At 40.0% G+C, this 19,651-nt stretch overlaps 1 protein-coding gene across 4 annotated transcripts in view; it reads left to right on the top strand.

The window, feature by feature from the left end:
* The window catches only part of CADM1 (cell adhesion molecule 1), a 396,491-nt gene that overhangs the window by 350,490 nt on the left and 26,350 nt on the right, over positions 1–19,651 (top strand). For 2 of the 4 annotated variants that reach the window (XM_045204118.2, XM_024570893.3), the window contains exons 6-8: positions 3,276–3,375; positions 6,508–6,680; positions 11,170–11,247. In XM_045204118.2, the coding sequence (XP_045060053.1) occupies positions 3,276–3,375; positions 6,508–6,680; positions 11,170–11,247 (351 nt within the window). The remainder of the gene's footprint in view (positions 1–3,275; positions 3,376–6,507; positions 6,681–11,169; positions 11,248–19,651) is intronic. The other 2 variants (XM_024570895.2, XM_024570894.3) reach the window with 1 other exon arrangement.

Here is a 19,651-nt window from a genome sequence, read left to right as displayed (position 1 = left end):
AGATTCCTCGACCTAATTGATTGGCTGTTGGTGACGCCATCTCTATAAACTGTGGTGTTCCGTAAGTGCATGGACCTAACTATTTTTCTTATTTTTATATAGCAGTTCCATTATATAATGACATTAAGCCATTCTGAGCATTACTTTTCTGGACAGTTATTGCACTTGGATAGAAAGTGTCATCTGGCTTTTAGCCTGTGCCTTACAACACCAACTGAGGCGTAAAATGATCACCCAGAAAATGTACTGGGCCTTACCTCATTACTTAAAAATAAATCTTGGAGTCTGATTCTGTTTCAGAAAAGATGTGGTGGGTTATAACATTTGATTTATGAACATAATTAAAATATAAATGATGAGCTCTGAGCTATTCAGTCAGCCATCTGGATTGTTCGGGATTTTGCATACTACTCATACTGTAGTCAGGATCTTTCAGCAAGATTTTAACATCCCTGAGTTCTAGAGGTGCCAGTGGAATCCCAGGGTTTCTAGTCTACCTGTTGAGAATACTTAGGTTCCTCTTTCAGTGTAAATGACAGAGAATAGGATTTGTCAGATTTCCTTCACTCAGGGAGGGATCTTGGCACATAGACCTTCTATTTGGCTCCTAGGCTGGGCGTGAAGACAGCTCAGCTGCCCCATGGTCAGATAATACGGCTGTAAATACTGGATGTGTCAACAGAGGAAGACATTTTTTCTGAATACAAGCAAGATTAATGTTTACATTTTCACTTAGCTATTAAGGTAACTGGCAGCAGTACCCATAAGTAGATGGTAGATGTTTCTTCAGAAGCCTAAGGTGTAAATAAGGAAAATCACTTATCAAAAATGAAAGTGCATTTTCCGTGGATTAGAACATGATTTTTGAAAGATAAATTCCAGGTATAGCAAACTCATAGCTTGTTCTTCCTAATTTATGTGAGTAATTCACAACTGGTAAACAGCCATTAGTAACATTAAAAAAAACGCTTAACTAAAACAAACTCAATTGTACTCAAAAGGCATAGTGGAGTAGATTTTTCAATACTCTCTTCATTATTAATGGAAGTTGAGCATATAAAACCCTTAGTACACTATGCTGAAAAATATTCCCTGTTTGCTTGTAAATAGCACAAGGAAAAAAAACAAAAAGCCTTCCACACAGGCCAGCAAGCATTCTGCTTCTCCTTAATTAACAGGCTAAAGTCAGCAGTGCATGGAAAATGGAGTCCTTCCGTGAATCAGATTAACCTTTAAGCAAACGTTACATTTTAGCCCAAATTTTGGGCTTTAAATATAGCCTCACCCAGAATGGTTCATGGGTAAGAATGACAAGAGGTCCTCTAACCAGGAACTCTGTAACTGATGCTATTTCTGAGAATGAACTATAAGGGAGCAGGTCTCTTATTGTCTGTGTTTTTTTTTATTTGTTTCTATAGTGTGTTTGTTTCTAATAAACTTTACCAACTAGCTCTCTATGTGTGTGTATGTTATACCACCAAAAATAACTAGACCCACAGTCACCCCATGGTTGTATTTGAGTCTAAAATACAGTCCATAGCTCCCAAAGGAGAGTGCCCAGGAGCTCTTGCTTCCACCCAGCAGTCAGTTCTCACTCAGGGTCATCCTGTTCATCCTGCATTTCTGTCTTTCTTTAATGACTACCTTCCCAGCCCAGTTATCAGTATCTGGAAACCTCTGCGCCATTTTGCTCTTAAACATTTCTTTAGCCAGCAAGTCTAATGATAGAATTGTGTTACTTGCTAGGGTCATCTGGAGCTTCAGGCCTGTTGACTTATGTTCTCTGGCAAGTTACTTAGCTTCTCAGAAAGCATTACCAACTCACTGTATGCAATGCACAGGGTATACAAGAAGACTCTCTTGCAAGGTTGTGAATGCCACGTGATTTTCAGAGACATAAGAGAAAGATCTCTGACAGGAACGAAGACTTGGAAAATGCATGTGGAAAGCAGCCATCCCTAGAGACTTCTTGTGCACCTTATTTAGTAGGGTCCAGGCTGAGATGGTTTGAGCCCTGCCGTATGTCTCTTTTTCTCCCTTATTCCATAGGATGAATGTTAATGAGCTTACCACGGCTTGTAAAAGGCCAAGGGGCTGTTGTTTAGGTGGTGTGTTGTCTGACAAAGTGCAGTTATGGAAATTGTTTTGACCTTTCAGCCAGCGAATGTCTTGCCCTCTCACATTTATTACTCTTGGGTACATTTTCAAAAATATACATTTACAGAGTCACAGAATTAAGTGAGAGACTGATTTAGGGATTAATAGCTCATTAGCACAGAATAGAAAAAAAATAAAACCTCAGTTTCATCTAGGTTTTATTTGTCAATATATCTGCATGTGTATTTAATTCTAACCTCTCCCATTTCCTTCCCTACTTCCTGCACCTCACTCATTCAGTTCTCATACCCATACCCCCACAAACTCACAAATGGTTTTTAAGTAGCTAGTGGAAATAAGAATAACTAGATCACCTACATAAGTACTTCCCTGCAGTAGAATGCTATATTGGTTTTAATAATGGATTGATATTGGGAAATGTGGTTTTGAATCAGAAATTTCTCCCAACACACATTTCATGGGGCTCTTTCTCATTAAGTTCATTTCTACTTCATTTTCAACACCAGTGTTCTTATCCCCAAAACTGGGGTTATTTCACTACCAATTACCGTTCCCAAAATAGTGGGCTGTCAGTAGACTGTCGGTGTCCTTCCTTCTTATTTATATGTTTATATTGAGAAGTCAGAGTTTAAGTGGGGGCCACCAAAATCTCCCATTTCCTTATTTTTAAAGCCATTTGAGTAGAGTGCAGAAGTTTTGCCTTTCCCATTTGAAAACAAGAACATAGAAGAGGCAAACTTATTAATATGCAGTATCATAACATATTGTCACATAGTAATATATGATAAAATGTATCAATTCTGAGCACCACAAGTATCTGTGGCTTCACCTCAGCATGAAAGCAAATGAGTTTCCTTTAGCTTGAGTGAGTTCGGAGATAAACTTCAATGTAACAAAATGTATTTCACAGGAAATGTTTGATGTGGCGCAGTTGGCTTATGAATCTCTTATCTATTCACAGTTCACTCCTTAGAGTTATTAGTCAATTTAATTTGAGCAAATGCCAGGATTACTAACTAATTAGAGGGATGTTACTGAAGGCAAAGGGATGGGAGAGAGTGAGTGCTGGTGCTGTGGGGTTTGTGGCAGCACACGGGTCTGATTTTGCCTGATGATACCATTTGCTAAACATTATACTTTGTGTTGTTGTCACACAGACAAGCCTCAAGTGCATATTCAGATGACTTACCCTCTACAAGGCCTAACCCGGGAAGGGGATGCGCTGGAGTTAACATGTGAAGCCATCGGGAAGCCCCAGTAAGTTCTGAAGGCCAAGGCTGGCAGAGGCCCACGTGCAGTAAACGCCACAACACAGAGATGTGCATTGACAACTCACTGGTCTGTCACCTGTCTCCTCCTGTAAAGAATGGAATTTTTTTTAGGAAATAAAAGGATACTCAGTGGAATAAATATCTGTGGTTCTTACTGATGACAATGGGGAGGAAAATGAAATGCCAGCTCAGATTGAAGCATCAGCTAATTCTATTTTATTATCATCAATATGATTGTCAGGACTATTTTCTTTCACTTACAAAAAATAATCCTAATAAATTTTTAGTGGGCCCACAGTCTGATGATATATCTGCTACCTCTGTGTTAATGACTAAGCTGCTAGAAAGATAGTTTTTAGACATAAATTAAGCTGCTGTGTTTAGGGCCAGCCATAGGCAAATGAATTTGCCCTGCCTTTAATTTTGCTTCTCTTTCCCTCAAAGAAAAGTGACTCTACAAATATTTTTGTTAGTAAGGAATGATTCAGGAGCTCTCTGTCTGTCTCTCTCTCTGTCTCTGTCTGTCTGTCTGTCTGTCTGTCTGTCTGTCTGTCTCTCTCTCTCTCTCTCTCTCTCTCTCTCTCTCTCTATATATATATATATATATATATATATATATATGAAGAACCAATGAATACTCTTATTTTATTGAAAGTATAAAGAAGCTACTTTACTTGCCCCTGCTAAATGAAAGATGGTGAACTAGAGAAACTATATAACATCATAAATACAGCAAAAGACATGTGGTGGTACCACTTTAGAGCTTATTCAGTTTAGTTTGGGGAGGAGGAAATTTTTCTTTCATTTTTCTGGTAGATGAAGCTTGGCATTAACAGCTGCTTAGGGGGAGAGTAATCCAGGGTACCATAAAATGGTACAGCAGGTCAGTTTGGGGATTAGCACTCTGACCTTTAGTGTCCCCAACACAAACCAGCATTGAGCTCCCTCTGCTGTCCCTGTGGTATGATTTTTTTTTCTTTTCAGAGTTTTGCTAACCAGCACCATTATCACAGTTTTCATATAAGGAACCTACAGCATCTTTAAAAAGCTTCCTTTCCCCACCACAGCTAAGGAATGACCTGTGACAAGAGACGGGAGGGCTGAAATGAGCCTGGCTGCCATCTGTTCTCTCTCCTCACTTCAGCCCTCCCAGCTTTGTGTTTACCTCTCCAAGGATGAGAATTTGCTTCTCTCTGTAGCAGCCCCTTGGAGTTTGAAAGATGACCTGTAGGAAGTAGGAGGTACTCTTGGTCTGTTTTGCTTTTCTTCTGGTGTTCCACAGTTACTTGGTTTTAAATGCTTCAAGCTCTGGCAGAGTGATCTTTTCTCTTGGAGCATTGTGAAAGACTCAGATCTTTCTTTTTGAAAACTGCTCGAATTATGCCCTAGTTAGCAGCTTTACCTTACCTCCAAAACAATCCAGAGGAGAAAAAAATTCTCACAGGCCTCTTGCTACTTGTAATACCTGTATTCGGCCACATTAAACACATTTACAGTATATGGCTTACTAACATATATTTTGTTTCTCTATTCTTTTCTCCTGAAGAAGGTACTGCATTCCATTGAATGTGCCACAGGGACAGTAAATTACATGTTTCCGTTGGGACACTTAGGCCAGAGAGGGTATTTGTTTGTTCCTCTCAAATGGGACTGGGTATGTGGTTGTATGAGCAAGCACACATACTCTGCAGCTATCCTTTGTAGCATATTACCTATTAATTTTCTCAAGAAATTGCATATAATAAAAGTGGTAATTTAACTTGCCATTAAATGTTGTGAATATTCTTAGCACTTACCCCTACTGGTTGTTTCAGCTGTCAGACAGCAGGATATTAGGTCTGATTGCCAGGCAGACCCATTTGCCACTGCCTGCAAGGAGAATATATGTAGTACTAATTTTTAAATAATTTACTGGGTTGTGATGACAAACCCATGTGTAATTAAAGAAAAATTGTAACTACACAGCCCATTTGAAAAGTGGAATGTTACATGACCAGGCTAGCTTGAGTAGCCATTCATCACTGAGCATGTGTCTTTCGTCATGTCACTGCACCCAGAGGTAGTGTTAGGAACCCAAGGCAGGCCACCTCTGTGCTTGAGTCTGTGTTGCCCTTCCTGAGTGACAGTTTCCAGGTGCAGTCCTATACGTGGCCTTGATTTCATAGGAGATTAAAGGAGCCACCTTGAAGAACAAAAGTTGTAAAGTCGGTGCATTTGAAAGATTCTTGGTGCAATTTTGGCTCTGAAATGTCTTGCTTTTTCCTGATGGATACAAATATGGTACTTGAATCACTGAAACAAACTTGTCTGCCATGCATAAGTGCCATAGGACTCAGGAGTCCGTGGGGTGATGCAGCTCTTGGCTGCAGGGCCTGCGGGTGCACTCACGGCCAGGCCCGGGGAGGGGGGGGCAGCGCCAGTGGGTGGGAGAGGCTTCCTGCCAGGGAGCATGTAAATAAGGTGGACTGGGGCCCAGAGGGTGCCAGTGGCTTCTTGGGTTGGAGGAGGGCAGGTTATGGATGTGCCTTGAGGCCAGAAGTGATCCCATCTTTCCAGAATGAGAAGAGGTGATTTTTCAAACAGCAAAGCCCAAAAGAAAGTGCTATTCAAATGTAAAAGTCCATTTCTTTGTGTGATACTTGAAATCCATTTAAATATCACAAGTGTCTTCTAAGCAGGTGTCTTGGTGTGTCAGTAACCATCAGATTAATGCATGTATCACTAGCCAAGAATTTGATTTTTTCCCCTAATTAATGAGATGATTACCAATGAGTGAGCTCTGTCCTATGTGAATCGGTGTGAAACCACACAGCAGGGCATAACAATAGGGTGCATTGGTTATTTGCTGATTTGTTGAAGATATATTGAAAATAATGAGACTCCTGTTTGTGGTGTGTTGAAAATTTTTCAACACCTGATAATGTTCAAAGAAAATTACATTTCCAACAAGTTTTTGGAGTCTTCACAGTCGTAATTCTGTGAACTTTTAAACCATCTCCAATAAGACCTCTTTAATTGTGTCACCCGGTGATTCATTTCATGTGTGGGTGAGAAGTTTGATGCAGTCGTCTTGGTGGGAAATAATAAAGCAACCTGTCTTTCTCCTCTTTGCTCACAGGCCTGTGATGGTAACTTGGGTGAGAGTCGATGATGAAATGCCTCAACACGCCGTACTGTCTGGGCCCAATCTGTTCATCAATAACCTGAACAAAACAGATAATGGTACCTACCGCTGTGAGGCCTCAAACATAGTGGGGAAAGCTCATTCGGATTACATGCTGTATGTATACGGTACGTGAGCCAGTCAGACACTCTTCTGTTAGACTCACTCCCAAAGCTTTCAGTCAAGTTGAAAACCAAAAACCTGGTTGTTTCCTTCAAGGACTTAAAGACGCCTGGCCTGAGGTGGACCTAGTGTCTCCAGTAGGAGGGCAGTGACTTTTCTTCTCTCCTGATTGTGGAGATTTCCCACCAGACCACAGTCTCTCGTCACGCTGAGTAAGGAAGCTTGTCTTTAGGCACATGGTATGGAGATTATGTTAGAAATCATGACTGCAAAATTCAACCTTACCAATTAATGGTTTTTCAGCTTACAAAGTTTATTCCCAGTGGTGTTTTCCAATGATACCTGGCTCAGCCTTTCTCCTGCTTTGATGAGCAGAATAACCCTATTTTCAGCCTGAAGCTATTACAGGGAGTGTTTCAAGCCAGTAAATACTTGGAAAAAATATAAGGTCCTTCGTAGCTATATTAATGACCTATAGATCCTGCCTTAGACACATTTTATTAAAATTTGTCTGTATTCGTAATATCTTTTTACATGATTGTTGAAGCACATTGTAAGGAATTTCATTCTTTAATCAACAAATACTTTGAGCATCTGCCATATGCCAGAAATTATAACTTCTTTCCCATTTATATATAAGATTATTGTCAATTTTGTGTACAGTGAATATTGTGTACTCAGTTAAAGAGTGGACTGCCTCTAGTCTAACGAGGACAAATTGAGTCTCTTCTGTTCAGGTGAAGTCTCTTGGTTAGTTTTATACCAGGAAAAATAGTCATAAACTGACATGACAGAATGAATAACAACACGCATGAAAATTCAGTGTCTTAAAAGTATATGAAAATATGAGTGCATTTCTTTCTTCAGGTTAGCAGTTTAACATGTACACATATAAACTACATGTCAAATATTTATTTTTACCCTATTGTCTTAGAACCTGGCCACTTTTCTTATGAAGAAAATAAAAATCACATTTTTTTATGAACTAGAAGCATGCTGTATACCGTATCTACATGGATATTAAAATGTAATCTGTAGCCTATACCTGAGGGGTTTTTTTCCTTAGCATAATGCAAAATTAAAGGATCACATCTAACCACCTTATTAGTAGACTTCTGAGGTATGTTTTCTTGGCATACTGCCCACGTTGTCTGTGGTCTGCACATAATAGCGTTAATTTTCCCCCGTAGTTAAGGAGATCAAAGTGAAGGAAACAACTTTTCTGTGTAGGTGTGAGGGGATGCCCCATTTTTAGTTGACAATCCACAGAGCTACCTCCATCCCTCAGACAGTTTGTGATCTGCTGATAGAAGGGGTGGAAGGTAAATCCCTCCCTCTTGCTTCTGCATTCACCCTTCTGCTCTCCTTACATCAGTGTTTAAACCTCATTCAAGTCCCTGCATTGCAGGTTTACAGACTTCCATTCAACTATTTTTATAAATTGCAGATTTTAAAAAGCAGTGGCAAATTCCCACCAATCTATTAAATGCTTCCTTGATCCAGAAGACTAAAATATCTAGAAAAACAGTGTTTTTTTACTCTATCTACTGTTCCTACACTCAAGATGAGAAACATTTTCTGGCTCTGATCGACAGCCATATTTGAATAATTTTGGATACTAGCTATGGCTAGTATTTACCGAGTGTCGCTTCTTCCCACACCCTAGGATGACTGACTGTTTTACATGCATGATCACTGCTGAACTCCACAGTAACATCATGAGGAAAGCATTGTCATCATCCCACTTCACAGACAGTAAAATGAAGCTTAGAAAGATCATATAACTTGTCTAAGTTCACAAGGTTAACTAAGTCACAGCCACGATACTTTGACTCCAAAGCCCACAGTGAAATTTATATCTTTGTAGTTCCTTTTGTTCTCACTGCTTTTCAGTAGAACAGTTCCCTCTAATATAAGAACTCGTTTGGAATTAACCCACTGTGCCAGAGTGCATAATTTGAAAGTCAAGAAACATAGAGACCCACATTTTAGGTGAGAGCATCTACACACACATATCTCCCCAGCCCAAGCCTTATGCTTGACTAGGGATTTGCCAGATCTGCAGTATCCTCCCTCCCTCCCTTAATCTGTGCTCCTCGCAAGCCTTGGAATGGCAGGCTAGAATACAACCTGAGGTGTTGCTAGTCTGTTAATAAAATATTGTAGCAGTTTGAGATGGTGAATAGATTTTCTTTTCAAACCTGATTTACTGTACTACTACATTAACTTTCAAAGTACGTCATGAACTAAGAGTTAACATGCCTTTACAACGTTTAATTCCCTCCAAGTAACTTCTATACCTCACACCTAGTTGCTTCATGCTGAGCCCCAGTTTGTTTTGTTCTTTTAGCTTCCATGTGTCAGACCCATGTCATAAGCTCCAACACTGTATTTTTTTGAATAATGACCTCATATTGCTCTTATTGCTGGAAATGATCTGAGCATTGAGGTTTTACCTGTTAACAGAATCTCATTCATTTAGGCCACTTGAGCCAGATGTGAAGGACAACATTTACCCTGGTAGTGATAAAAATAATTGGAAATGTGTGATTTTCACAAAATGAAAAAAACTGGTGACCTGAAGTCTCTGACCTCATTAGTCTGGTCCAGTCCTTGTTTATAATCGTACTTTCAAATCACCTTCAGGTCTTCTTTGATTCTGTTGTGGATATCACATATTTTGTGCCAATACTTTTATAGATAGGTACAGAAATAGCATTCTAGTATATCAGGGGGAGTCTCCCAGGTACAGATGTTCCTTTCCAGTGATAAATATTGTAACTGAGCCAGCACAGAAAAGCCACATTAGCTGTCCACGTGCTGTACAGCAGGTACCTCTCTGGGCGTCGCTGAGTTGGGTACAGGAAGGAGCAGGAAGTCTTCAGTGCTTGGCTCAGGGGCCAGTGTGCCCTGCTTATCTGCATCTGCACCTGCCCCTGCAGCAGGGAGTAGGTGCATCCAATGATCTGCCAGGTCACAAAATGCTTCCCCACGGGTGGCCTCCGTGAGAGAGTGTCTAAGGAGCAAGCCTGAACATGCTGCCTGTTCTTCTGAAAAGGTAGTTTGAAATTACTAATTTAATCATTTCTCCTTCTTGGAGGAGAATGAAGGTTTTTGTTTGTTTGTTTTTAACAGATTCCTTCTAGACTTGTGTGAGGCTGCTTTAAACAATAGCTTAAACTCCTTGTGCCCCCAACTTCAAAGAATAATGTCTCCTGTATAATTTGCTGTTGATTCACCATCAAATTTGTACATTTGTGTATGTATGAGAGAAGAATTCTGTGAGGGACGTTAAAACCTCAGATTATTGATCAATAATAGGAATCATTTCAAGCAGACCTTACAACCAAGAGCCAAGATAATGTTTTCATAAACTTTCAGGAATTTGTACAAAACCTCAAAAAGGTGCAATATATAATTAAAGTTTTGATGTATTAATTAGACAATCTGAGAGCTCACTTGGAGATAAAAGGACACCAGATGTGTCAGGGAGGAAAAAAAATGATGTGCTTTAGATAAAATTTAAAATCAAAAGCCTTCAATCGTCTTATGCTCCATTATAGCAGAGTGATCGCTTAGTTCAAAGTCTTGCTGATAATTTAACACATTCAGTTTGATCATTTGGGCTTAGAAATTTTTTTTGTCTTTCATATTTGCCCTTCCCTTTTCCCCTAAATAATTTTTGTGATGATAGAAGAATATACAGTTATCAAGCATCTGACAGAGAATTGATTCCCTTTGGGATTCCTGGGCTTTGAGGGTCAAGTCTCACTTATACTTAGTTCTCCTGTTTACAAGATGGAAAACGTTCTTTCAGTTTTATCATTGTCGTCCACTTAGGTCAAGCTTTTAACATGAGCAAAGGCAACTAACATATCAATATTGATAAGTTGTCAGATTTTCTTGATTTATAAAAAATAAAATCTCAGTAAAATCTCCCATGCCTGGAACTTGATATTTAGTGATGACATTCTCTCTTCTTTGTATAGAAGTATACAGAGTATAGAAGTAGTTTTACTTCCTGCTGGGGTGTACTGATGCAGAATATTGAAGTTAACAGTTATGAGAGCACACTCATCCTCGGCCGATAGGAGCCCTTTAGATAGAGCGGCGCCATCTCCTCCTTCCTCCCATTTGTAAACATATAAAGTGAAATGACAACCATCATACCCTCTTGGGTGCTGAGTTGGTTTAACCCCACCTTTGAAATTGGATTGGGGTGGAGTGTTTGATTTTTCTTCCCTTCTCTACTTCACATTTCCTCATCCCTAGTTCACTTCATTAATACAAATCTCTTTTCTTCTTTTCTCAGCTCTTCCAATTAAGGCTTTGGAATGTAATTAGAAGACATAAATCTTTGGGGGAAAACTTTTGGTTTTAAAGGAGGAAGTCATCAAACAAACATCTCAGTGTCCTCATACCTTTGTTTTGTCATTACTGGTCATTGTTGTGTTCAGCATTGTGGGTTTGATTTTCCTTTTTTTTTCTATCCAGATCCCCCCACAACTATCCCTCCTCCCACAACAACCACCACCACCACCACCACCACCACCATCCTTACCATCATCACAGGTATGGTACCTTCATTACCATTGAAAATGTCCTGAATGTATATTGTCTTTCTGGTATGTATAAAAAGGAGCCTAAAAGTTCCCTTCAGATCCTTGGGATTTAATTGTTCCTTTATTTTGGAACTTCAAAGACTGTGTTCTTAGGTTGAATCTTAAGGACCTCGGAAAATCTTTAACATTCAAGCATTTAACAGCAGATCAAATATTTTGCAGCTTACCCACAAGAGAATTCTTTTTTAAGCATCACTATTCAAAGCAAAATGCTAGGAAAAATGGCAGTCTGGCTTATGCTAAGCCATGGTTGATGAAATGGTAAGTATTCTGGCTTTGGATCTTCTCCTTGTCTTAATTTCATCTCAATCCCTGTGAAGGAAAATACACACCCTTTTACATGCCCATGTGGGCCGTGTTCCTAAGTGCGTCGTCATCCTTCCTGCCCCACAGAGCACTTCCCACCCGTGGAAACTGCCTGGTCAGAGGGAGTCACTGTCTTTTCCATGCTTGTACCCCTTGCTGTCTGCAGTTAAACGTTGGAGGAGGGGAGAGACAGCCACAGCTGTTGTAATGTATGGCTTTATCTCTTTGGACTATCTGAAACTCTTATTCAAAATGAGATTCGCTGTCTCTTATTTCTGACTATCACTGACAGAGAAGGTATGCCATCTGTCCACTTCCTGGACTCCAGTGGCTTTCATAGTGCTTGACGTTGCTTGTCTGGGAGCCTTGCAGTGTCCCCTGTCTACCAAGATAGGAAGGGTTATGACTGCACCGTGTCAACTAGACATGCAAGATTTCCTTAGGCAAGGCCTCTGCAACCCACTGTCGGCGCAGAAACGTAAAAGTAATTATTCTATGAGAAAAAAGAAACTCTTAAAAATAACTTTGCTACTTCAGTCTGTTGTCTGATGAGACTGCAAGGTCTCTGAGCCATGTGCCCAGGTATACAATCCTAACACTGGACTTTCTTAAAAGCACTGAATATTTTACTCATCTTTCTTCACATGTAAATTCTCTTTACCACCCTAGATATGAAACCATCATTTAAGTTGACTTTCTGGAGACATTTTTAATTTTGACAGGAGTCAGTGAGATGGCTATGATGGAAATTCAAAGTACTCAGTGGAAGAAAAGGCCTCATCAATTTATGAAATATAACAATAGATTGTCTAAACATAGTTTTCTTCACCTTTCTAACCATGCAGTTAAACACAGAGAACTTTAAGCCACTAGTGAGGACTTTTTTGAATGTTGTTTATAAAAACATCAGTGCCTTAATTTAAAATCATCTGAAAATCTGCCCTGACCAGTGTGGCTCAGTTGGTTGGACGTGGTCCCCCACAGCAAAACGTTGCTGGCTCGACTCCCAGTCAGGGCACATGTCTAGGTTGCGGGTGTGGTTCCTGATCCGGGGGCATAGGAGAGGCAACTGGTCAATGTTTCTCTCCCTCTCTTTCTGTCTCCCTTTCTCTTTGTCTAAAACAAAATAAATACATAAATTTAAAAAATGTTAATCTTCTGAAAATCCATCAATTTGTTTTTGTGTCTCACTCTAAACTCAGCTCTATCGAAGCTGCTTCCTATCCTCTTGCCTTACCCACAAGAGAATTCTTGTCTGTGTGTATTTGTTTTAGCTTTTTTAAATTTCCTCTGCTTCTTAAGTGAACTTAGTTTGTCGATATAGTGAATAGATTCCTTCCACTTTCTGGATCATTGATTACATACAGTAAAGATGTTCCTTTCTAACTCTGATTTCCAGAGCAACCATGCTATCAACTTTCCATCCTATGAACTAGGTTATTAACCTTTTATGATGTCTCACCTCTTATCCAGGTTGCACACAAAATTGGGCTTGAGCTCGTTACCAGGTTTTCGTAAAGTCTCCTGTGAGCTGCCCTTTGGATGTCAGTGTAAATTACACCGCCCTGTTCTCCACTCGCCCTGTCCTGCATGTGATCCCTTTAAGAGTGTCTGCAGTTGTCTGTGTTGTCATTGCAGACGTCGCCCAGGTGTGCGCCAGCCTTCGTTAGCTCTCACTCTAGGAGGGTCTGTGTGTATCCAGCCAAGTTTACAGTTTAAGGCAGTTGAGGTCTTAATTCATACTGTACCAACACCACAGTTCTCTTTAACATGGAACAACACTTTTCATTTGTGGCTTCTCACTAGCTTAGGCTGTTTGTTGTTGTTGCTTTTAAGTCCTTTCTTAATGCTCCCTGTACTTCTCCCTGCTCACAATCAATCTGGGCAACCGGGCAGAGGTGCTTCAGTTCCCAACTATAATCCTCACTCCAGACTACCACTAATCTTGTGTCCTTAACCAGCTATCAGTGCGTTATCAGTTCATACTGCAGAGACTTCGTTTAAGAGGACATTTTACAATTAAACAATGCTGTATTTCTCTCCATAGCAAAGGTTCCTTTAACAGAGCCTTGTCCTGGCTTCTCTTTCTCTCTGCTCCTGGCTTCTCATTTCAAGGCAATGTAAGATGATCTCATAGGTGCACTTCAGCCGCCTAACGTTAGCAGCTGAACCCTCTCTACACACAAAATGCATTTGTGGTAATGAATTCCCAGATTCTCACTGGCACACCCAAGAGCAGTTAAGCTAAAATTTCCACTAAAACAACATTGTAGAATCAATTGCCTTAATGGATGTGATCTTATAGTCTTACTGTGTTTTAATAGGCAGTCTTATATATATTTATCTTGCCCAGAAAGTGCACCTGTGGAATTTAACATTTGTTCCTTTCTTCAAACGGATTCAAGGTTATGAGCTGAATGATTCTGTGCCCCGTTGTAAAGGTCCAGGCTATCTTCTAGATTTAGATTGGTTCCTAAAATTTTTTTCCAAACTGAAGCTTGACAAATGGATAGCTAAATTAATTTCCACTCTTCTCTCTTGCACTGTTTGGTATATTACCACCACCATTAGCCTTAAAAGCTTCAACAGCTAAATCCAATGACAGTAACATAAAGTCTGAGCTTTAAAAAAAGAAGCAGCAGCCCACAGTCATCTATTTCTTCTCTCCCAGTCACATGCAGTGACCGAAACCCATTCCCCAGGTCAGAGTTTCATTACAAGAAAATGTACAAATGCAATAGAAAAATATTTTTAAACTCAAAAGGTCATAGTTGATTTCTGATTTCTCTGAAAGGAAGTATTCCATTGTTATATTTTATCTTCTGGAACCAGGATAATGGAATTTTTCCCCTTGTTAGGGAGACAGATTGTCACTGAGTTCCCAGTCACTCAACTCCCTCAAAACAGGTTAAAGGTTCATCTCGGAGACCCTGGAAAGAGAAGAATTGTAATCCCAGTCTGGCTTGAGGTTGCCCACTCAGAATCACAGACTCGATGGATGGGAGGAGCAGGGCATCTTTGTCTTCCTTCATCCTGTGTGGAGCGGGTCCTCTGCATGTAAAGGGTAGCTTCATCTGAGGAAGAATTTCTGCAGGCTCCAGAGTACTGAAAGGAATATTCGGTGTCATTTGCCATGTCAATATTGTTACGGTTTTACAAGCATATAAGGCCATTAGTATCATTAGGATGTCCATCCAAATTTAAACAAACAAACAAACAAAAAACACCTGGGGGATAGAATTGGGAGCCATCAGAGCCTTAGTATGATTTTCTATTAGATTCTTCTGTGTCTTGTTATCTTTCATATACATTGATATCCTGACCATATATTTTTGTTTTAATTATTGCTCTTGGCAGGCTCCCATTACCCCTTTTTAAAAGTCATGTCAAGTTGTCCCTGTGATTCTGTTCATGAAGATATATGCTATAATATGGAAGAGCAAACTGCGTGATTTAAATTGTCCCAGAGTCCTCTGTTAAAATACAGAGACAGCCCGCCATTACTGGGGTAAGAATCTTTCATGCAGATTCCTCTCAGAGACCAGAATCAAAGGAAAACCTACTGCCATGGAGGACGGGGCGGGGTGGGGGGGCATGTTTTGTTTTCAACTTTCTTTGAAGTCATTTGACTTTGTGTATTAGGTGTACATAGAATTACCTGTTTCTGCATTTGGCGGTAGCTTTCTCCCCGTCTGACAGTTTGATCAAACTTTTCCTTTAATCATCTTAGGAAAATATGTTGTGCTTCCTTCCCTAGTTAATGTGGACATTGTTTTGTTTCTGTCTGGTTGCGCCCTGAGTTAGGTGCTTGCTGAGGAGTAGCACAGAGGACACTTAGCAGACAGTCTACACCCTTAGCGGCTTGCATTCAGGCCAGGGGGGGAGTTCAACCTGCAGGTCACACTACATGTGTGACTGCCATAAATTAAAAATGAAAACCACCTTAGAATAAGAAATGAATAGCTATAGGGCCAAATTCAGAAGCACATTTAAAAATCCTTTCACAAGAATGAAGTAGGTCATTTCTCAATGAGTGTTTCTCTTTTTAAAGTACATATCTAGTTAAGTATTTGTTTGTGCCTTGAAAAAGAAAATGGTAAAATTTTTCTTATTGGTATCTAAGAACTCAAAACCCAGTTTACCTTGGAGACAGTGAGTCCCACCCTCAGGTTCACATTATTATTTTGGCTTTAATAGTTTAATATCATAAGCTTTTTGTGTGTAATGCAGATCAGATCACATAAATAACGAAAGTGAGTGCAGCCCTTGCTCTTCAGTAACATTTGTAGAATATGCCAAAATGGGGAAATGCAGCAGCACAGTACACGTTTGCAGGCTCTTAAATACAAAAGAAGGAGGTGCACCTGAGTTTAAGACTGTCCAGCCTGGCCATCTATATCACAGCAGAAAGCTTTCCTCCACATAGAGCTATTTTGCTCTCCAGGGTTTTGGCTACTGCCTCTTACTCTGTGCAATTGATATTTGCATGGTGAAGGGGTATATGCTTGTCTGCTTTTAGGGATGCATTCAACAAATATCAAGCACCCATAGTATGTGTAGCACTATGCTAGTGCCTGTGCAGCCTGAAAATTCCTTTAACCCCTTAAAATATGGTTGAGGGAAGACTAGGATATATACGTTGGAACTCAGTAGCAGCAGATACTATATAGTTCAGGCTGATTCAGTGGCATAGGCAGAAGCCTAAGGAGAGTGTCAGAGGGGAAGCAGAATTTGGTTTGCGCCATCAAAGAATGGAAAAATGTAACTAACCAAAGGATGGCATGGGCACCTCCTTTGCCTTTCAGGACCTCATGGATGAGCCTCCACTCTCTATAATTACCCCAGTAAGGTCCAGAGTCTCTTTTCCCAAAGCAGTGGTTCTCACTGAAGGGCGAATATAACGTTCTACACCCTCCAGTGCCTCCTCACCCCCACCCCAGGGTGGTCTGGCAGTGTCTGGAGACATTTTTGGTTGTCACAGCTGGGACAACTGGGATACTAATGGCATCTAATGGATAGAGGCCAGGGATGCTGCCAAACATCCTGTAATGCACAGGACAGACTCCACCAGAAAGAAGTATCTGGTCCCAAATGCTGAGATTGAGAAATCCCTCCCTAAAGGGAACCAGACTTGAGTCATCCAAGGACCTTGGTGGCAGTCTCATTCTGGGAAGTCAGAAGTCAGAGAGAAATAGCATGACTGGCAAGGGGTGGGCGGAGAGGTGGTGGAATAAGAAAGGAGAGCAGGGCACTTTGGACATTAAGCCTGAAGGCCTAACTTAACTTCAAGCATCTAACTTCAGTGTGTGTGAGTTTTGTGTGTCTATGTTCCAGGCATATAGTAACCATTGGTTTCTAGAAAAGACTCATCTTTCATCCTAAAATGTTTACTAAATTGCCTTTTCTCTGGAATTGGCATCCACTGCAATACACTCCATTACGACAGTCTTTCATTCACTGTGTATTGGACACGTATGGAGTGTTACTGATATGCCAGTATGCCTGATGACAAGAGTGTTATTAGGACACTAGTAAGTACTCATGAGCAGCCTTTTGTATAATAAGCCACTTTTCAGGTTTGCCCCCAAAATACATGACCATTTTTTCAAAGTGTCTTAAGTGCATGCATTTTTATTTTGCTGATGATTATAAACCTGTTACAAATAGCATTGTAGCCAACCAGTTTTTGATATATGAGGGACTAGAAGAAATTAGCAAATATAATCATGAAGCTCATCTGATTCTACACTTTTTTACAAAAAGGAATGAGAGATGGAAAGTGAGTGAGATTTTTTCTAATGCTTCTATCATAATTTCCACACTTTTCTGCTGCTTGTTTGAAAATAATTCAAGAGATAAAGACCTGACATGCTTCCATACTAAAGATTCATCAACAGTGCAAAACAAAATGTCATAAATACCGGTTTTTCAGGATTAGAAAGTGATAGTTGGAGCTATCCTGGTAGTGGGAAACAAGGACCAGGCAGGAAGGACCCAACCTCCAGTGTCTAACACAAGCTGAGTACTCACTGCGGCAGCTGCTTCCCTCTCCCACCTGCCCGCACCTTGCAGCACCCTCTTCTTTCCCCCGCCTCCCTGTGCCTCGCCCCTGTCTTCCACCAGCATTCACACCAACATGATACAGGAATTGTTTTCTTTATTAAATGAAACCAGGCACAGATTCCTATTGTCTTCAGAACATCTGCTTTTCAGATGAAAAGATCTCAGGGGCACAGCAGCACTAGTGAACAATTCTGAAGAAGCTTTTAACAAAACTTGAAATTGCTTAACCAAAAATATCCTGCTGTTCTGCAGCATACAGTGCCTTCACTCAAAGGGGAGAGGACATTTAAGAAGAGAGCCTTATTGTAGCTCTCCGATTTGGGCCTCTTAGCTTCGGTTCTGTTCCTGCCCTCTTCTCCCACCCCTGAGAAATGGGAGTTTAATTAAAGCACAGTAAAGATGCAAAGGAAATTAACTGGGAAAACAGTAGAAAATAAATTTCAAAGTTTAATTTTCCAGCATGTGTTTTTACTTAACAACAGATTTCAAAGGAGTCAAAATAAATAAATAAAAAAAACTGTATTTAATATATATTGGCCAGCACAGCACAACTATGAGAATAACATTGTCAGGGGAATTCCTTGCCTGTCCTGGTGTCTAGATTTAAAGCAGCTCCGTAACGCAAACTGAAAGGGAATTCAATTAAGAAAACCCATTGCCTCCTTATTGACTTTACTTAAGAAAATAAACTGGGGAAAAGTATATTAAAATATGTCCGGACTGCTTGGTATGCTTTCATTTAAGCTATGACAATCAAAATGGGAGAATTTAAACTCTTTACAATGAAGCTCTGCTTTCGAGCAGATTGGGTTTTCTGGGTTGCTAAACTGTGTATTTTTTAATGTACATCCTGCTCACATACACCCCAAAATGCAGTCTTGCAGTGAATCTGTGCATTGTAAAGCAGAAGCACCACAGAGCAATTGGAGAAGAAAATGTATTTCAGGTTGTGAATTTAATTTTGTTCTAGGATTTTCATTTTCATTATGGCACCCGTTGTGTTTGAGACCACAGACTAATTTATGGATTAGTTCTAAACCCCCAGTCTGTCACACTCAACCAACAAGTCTAAGTTGGAGCGAATCCATATGAAAGGATTAGAATGTGCCACAGTGGAGCTCACACATGACTGTTTCAACTAAATATTGCCCAGCTGCCTCTCAGGCAGTCAGTCATTTGTTTTTTCTACTTGGTTAAATGGCTAGTATCTCTAATCTCACATATTGTTGGGGCTTTTTCATTTTGTAAATATCATATACTACAACGTGAAATATTCGAGATAGGGTCCCATGAACTGTTTGCAGGTCTGGGAGGCTAAGAAAAAAGGTCAGTATTTAATGCAATTCACATCTTTCAAATAGCAGTGTGGAAGGCCCACCCTTGGACACCTTGTTTGATTACACTCACAAAACGGCTAGAGAGAGTAACTGTTAAGATTGTACATACTAAGGGGGACAAATGATAATGGAAAAAACACAATAAAAATAAACTTTAAAATATACATACCAAAAAAAAAGAATGTACACACTGGGTCTTCAAGAACATGGTATTATTTTATGTTGACCATCTAAAATAAATGTACGGTAAATTTGCCCTCATTGTAACTAAAATTAAAATAGAGACAATAGCTCACCAAAGCCTTTTTAATTTCTAATCCTGACCATCATAGGTCCAGCTCAACTTTCTATGACCTATTTTTCTCATAGGTCTAGCTCAAAGATGACTCGTTAAAGGCAGCAACAAGGTCATTTACGCACTCTCGTCTTTCGGCCTTTATAACTTGTATTGGAAACTTACTATCTGCATGTTGCCTGTTGTACATTTAGAATGCTGTCAAACAATCTAGTGACCCCACAAGTTGATGCAGAGGGGTGGACTTCCACATCTCTCCAGTCTTCTGATAAAAATACCCTTATAAGTCCTACCTCACAGAGCTTCACTCAACTCAGAGCCCAGGTGTCTGTGGTTTCTGCAGGAAGTCATAA

Source organism: Desmodus rotundus, chromosome 5, assembly GCF_022682495.2.
Source record: "Desmodus rotundus isolate HL8 chromosome 5, HLdesRot8A.1, whole genome shotgun sequence".
Taxonomy (NCBI): Eukaryota; Metazoa; Chordata; class Mammalia; order Chiroptera; family Phyllostomidae; genus Desmodus; species Desmodus rotundus.
Note: the sequence above shows the minus strand (reverse complement) of the source record. Positions and strands in the feature narration are given on the sequence as shown.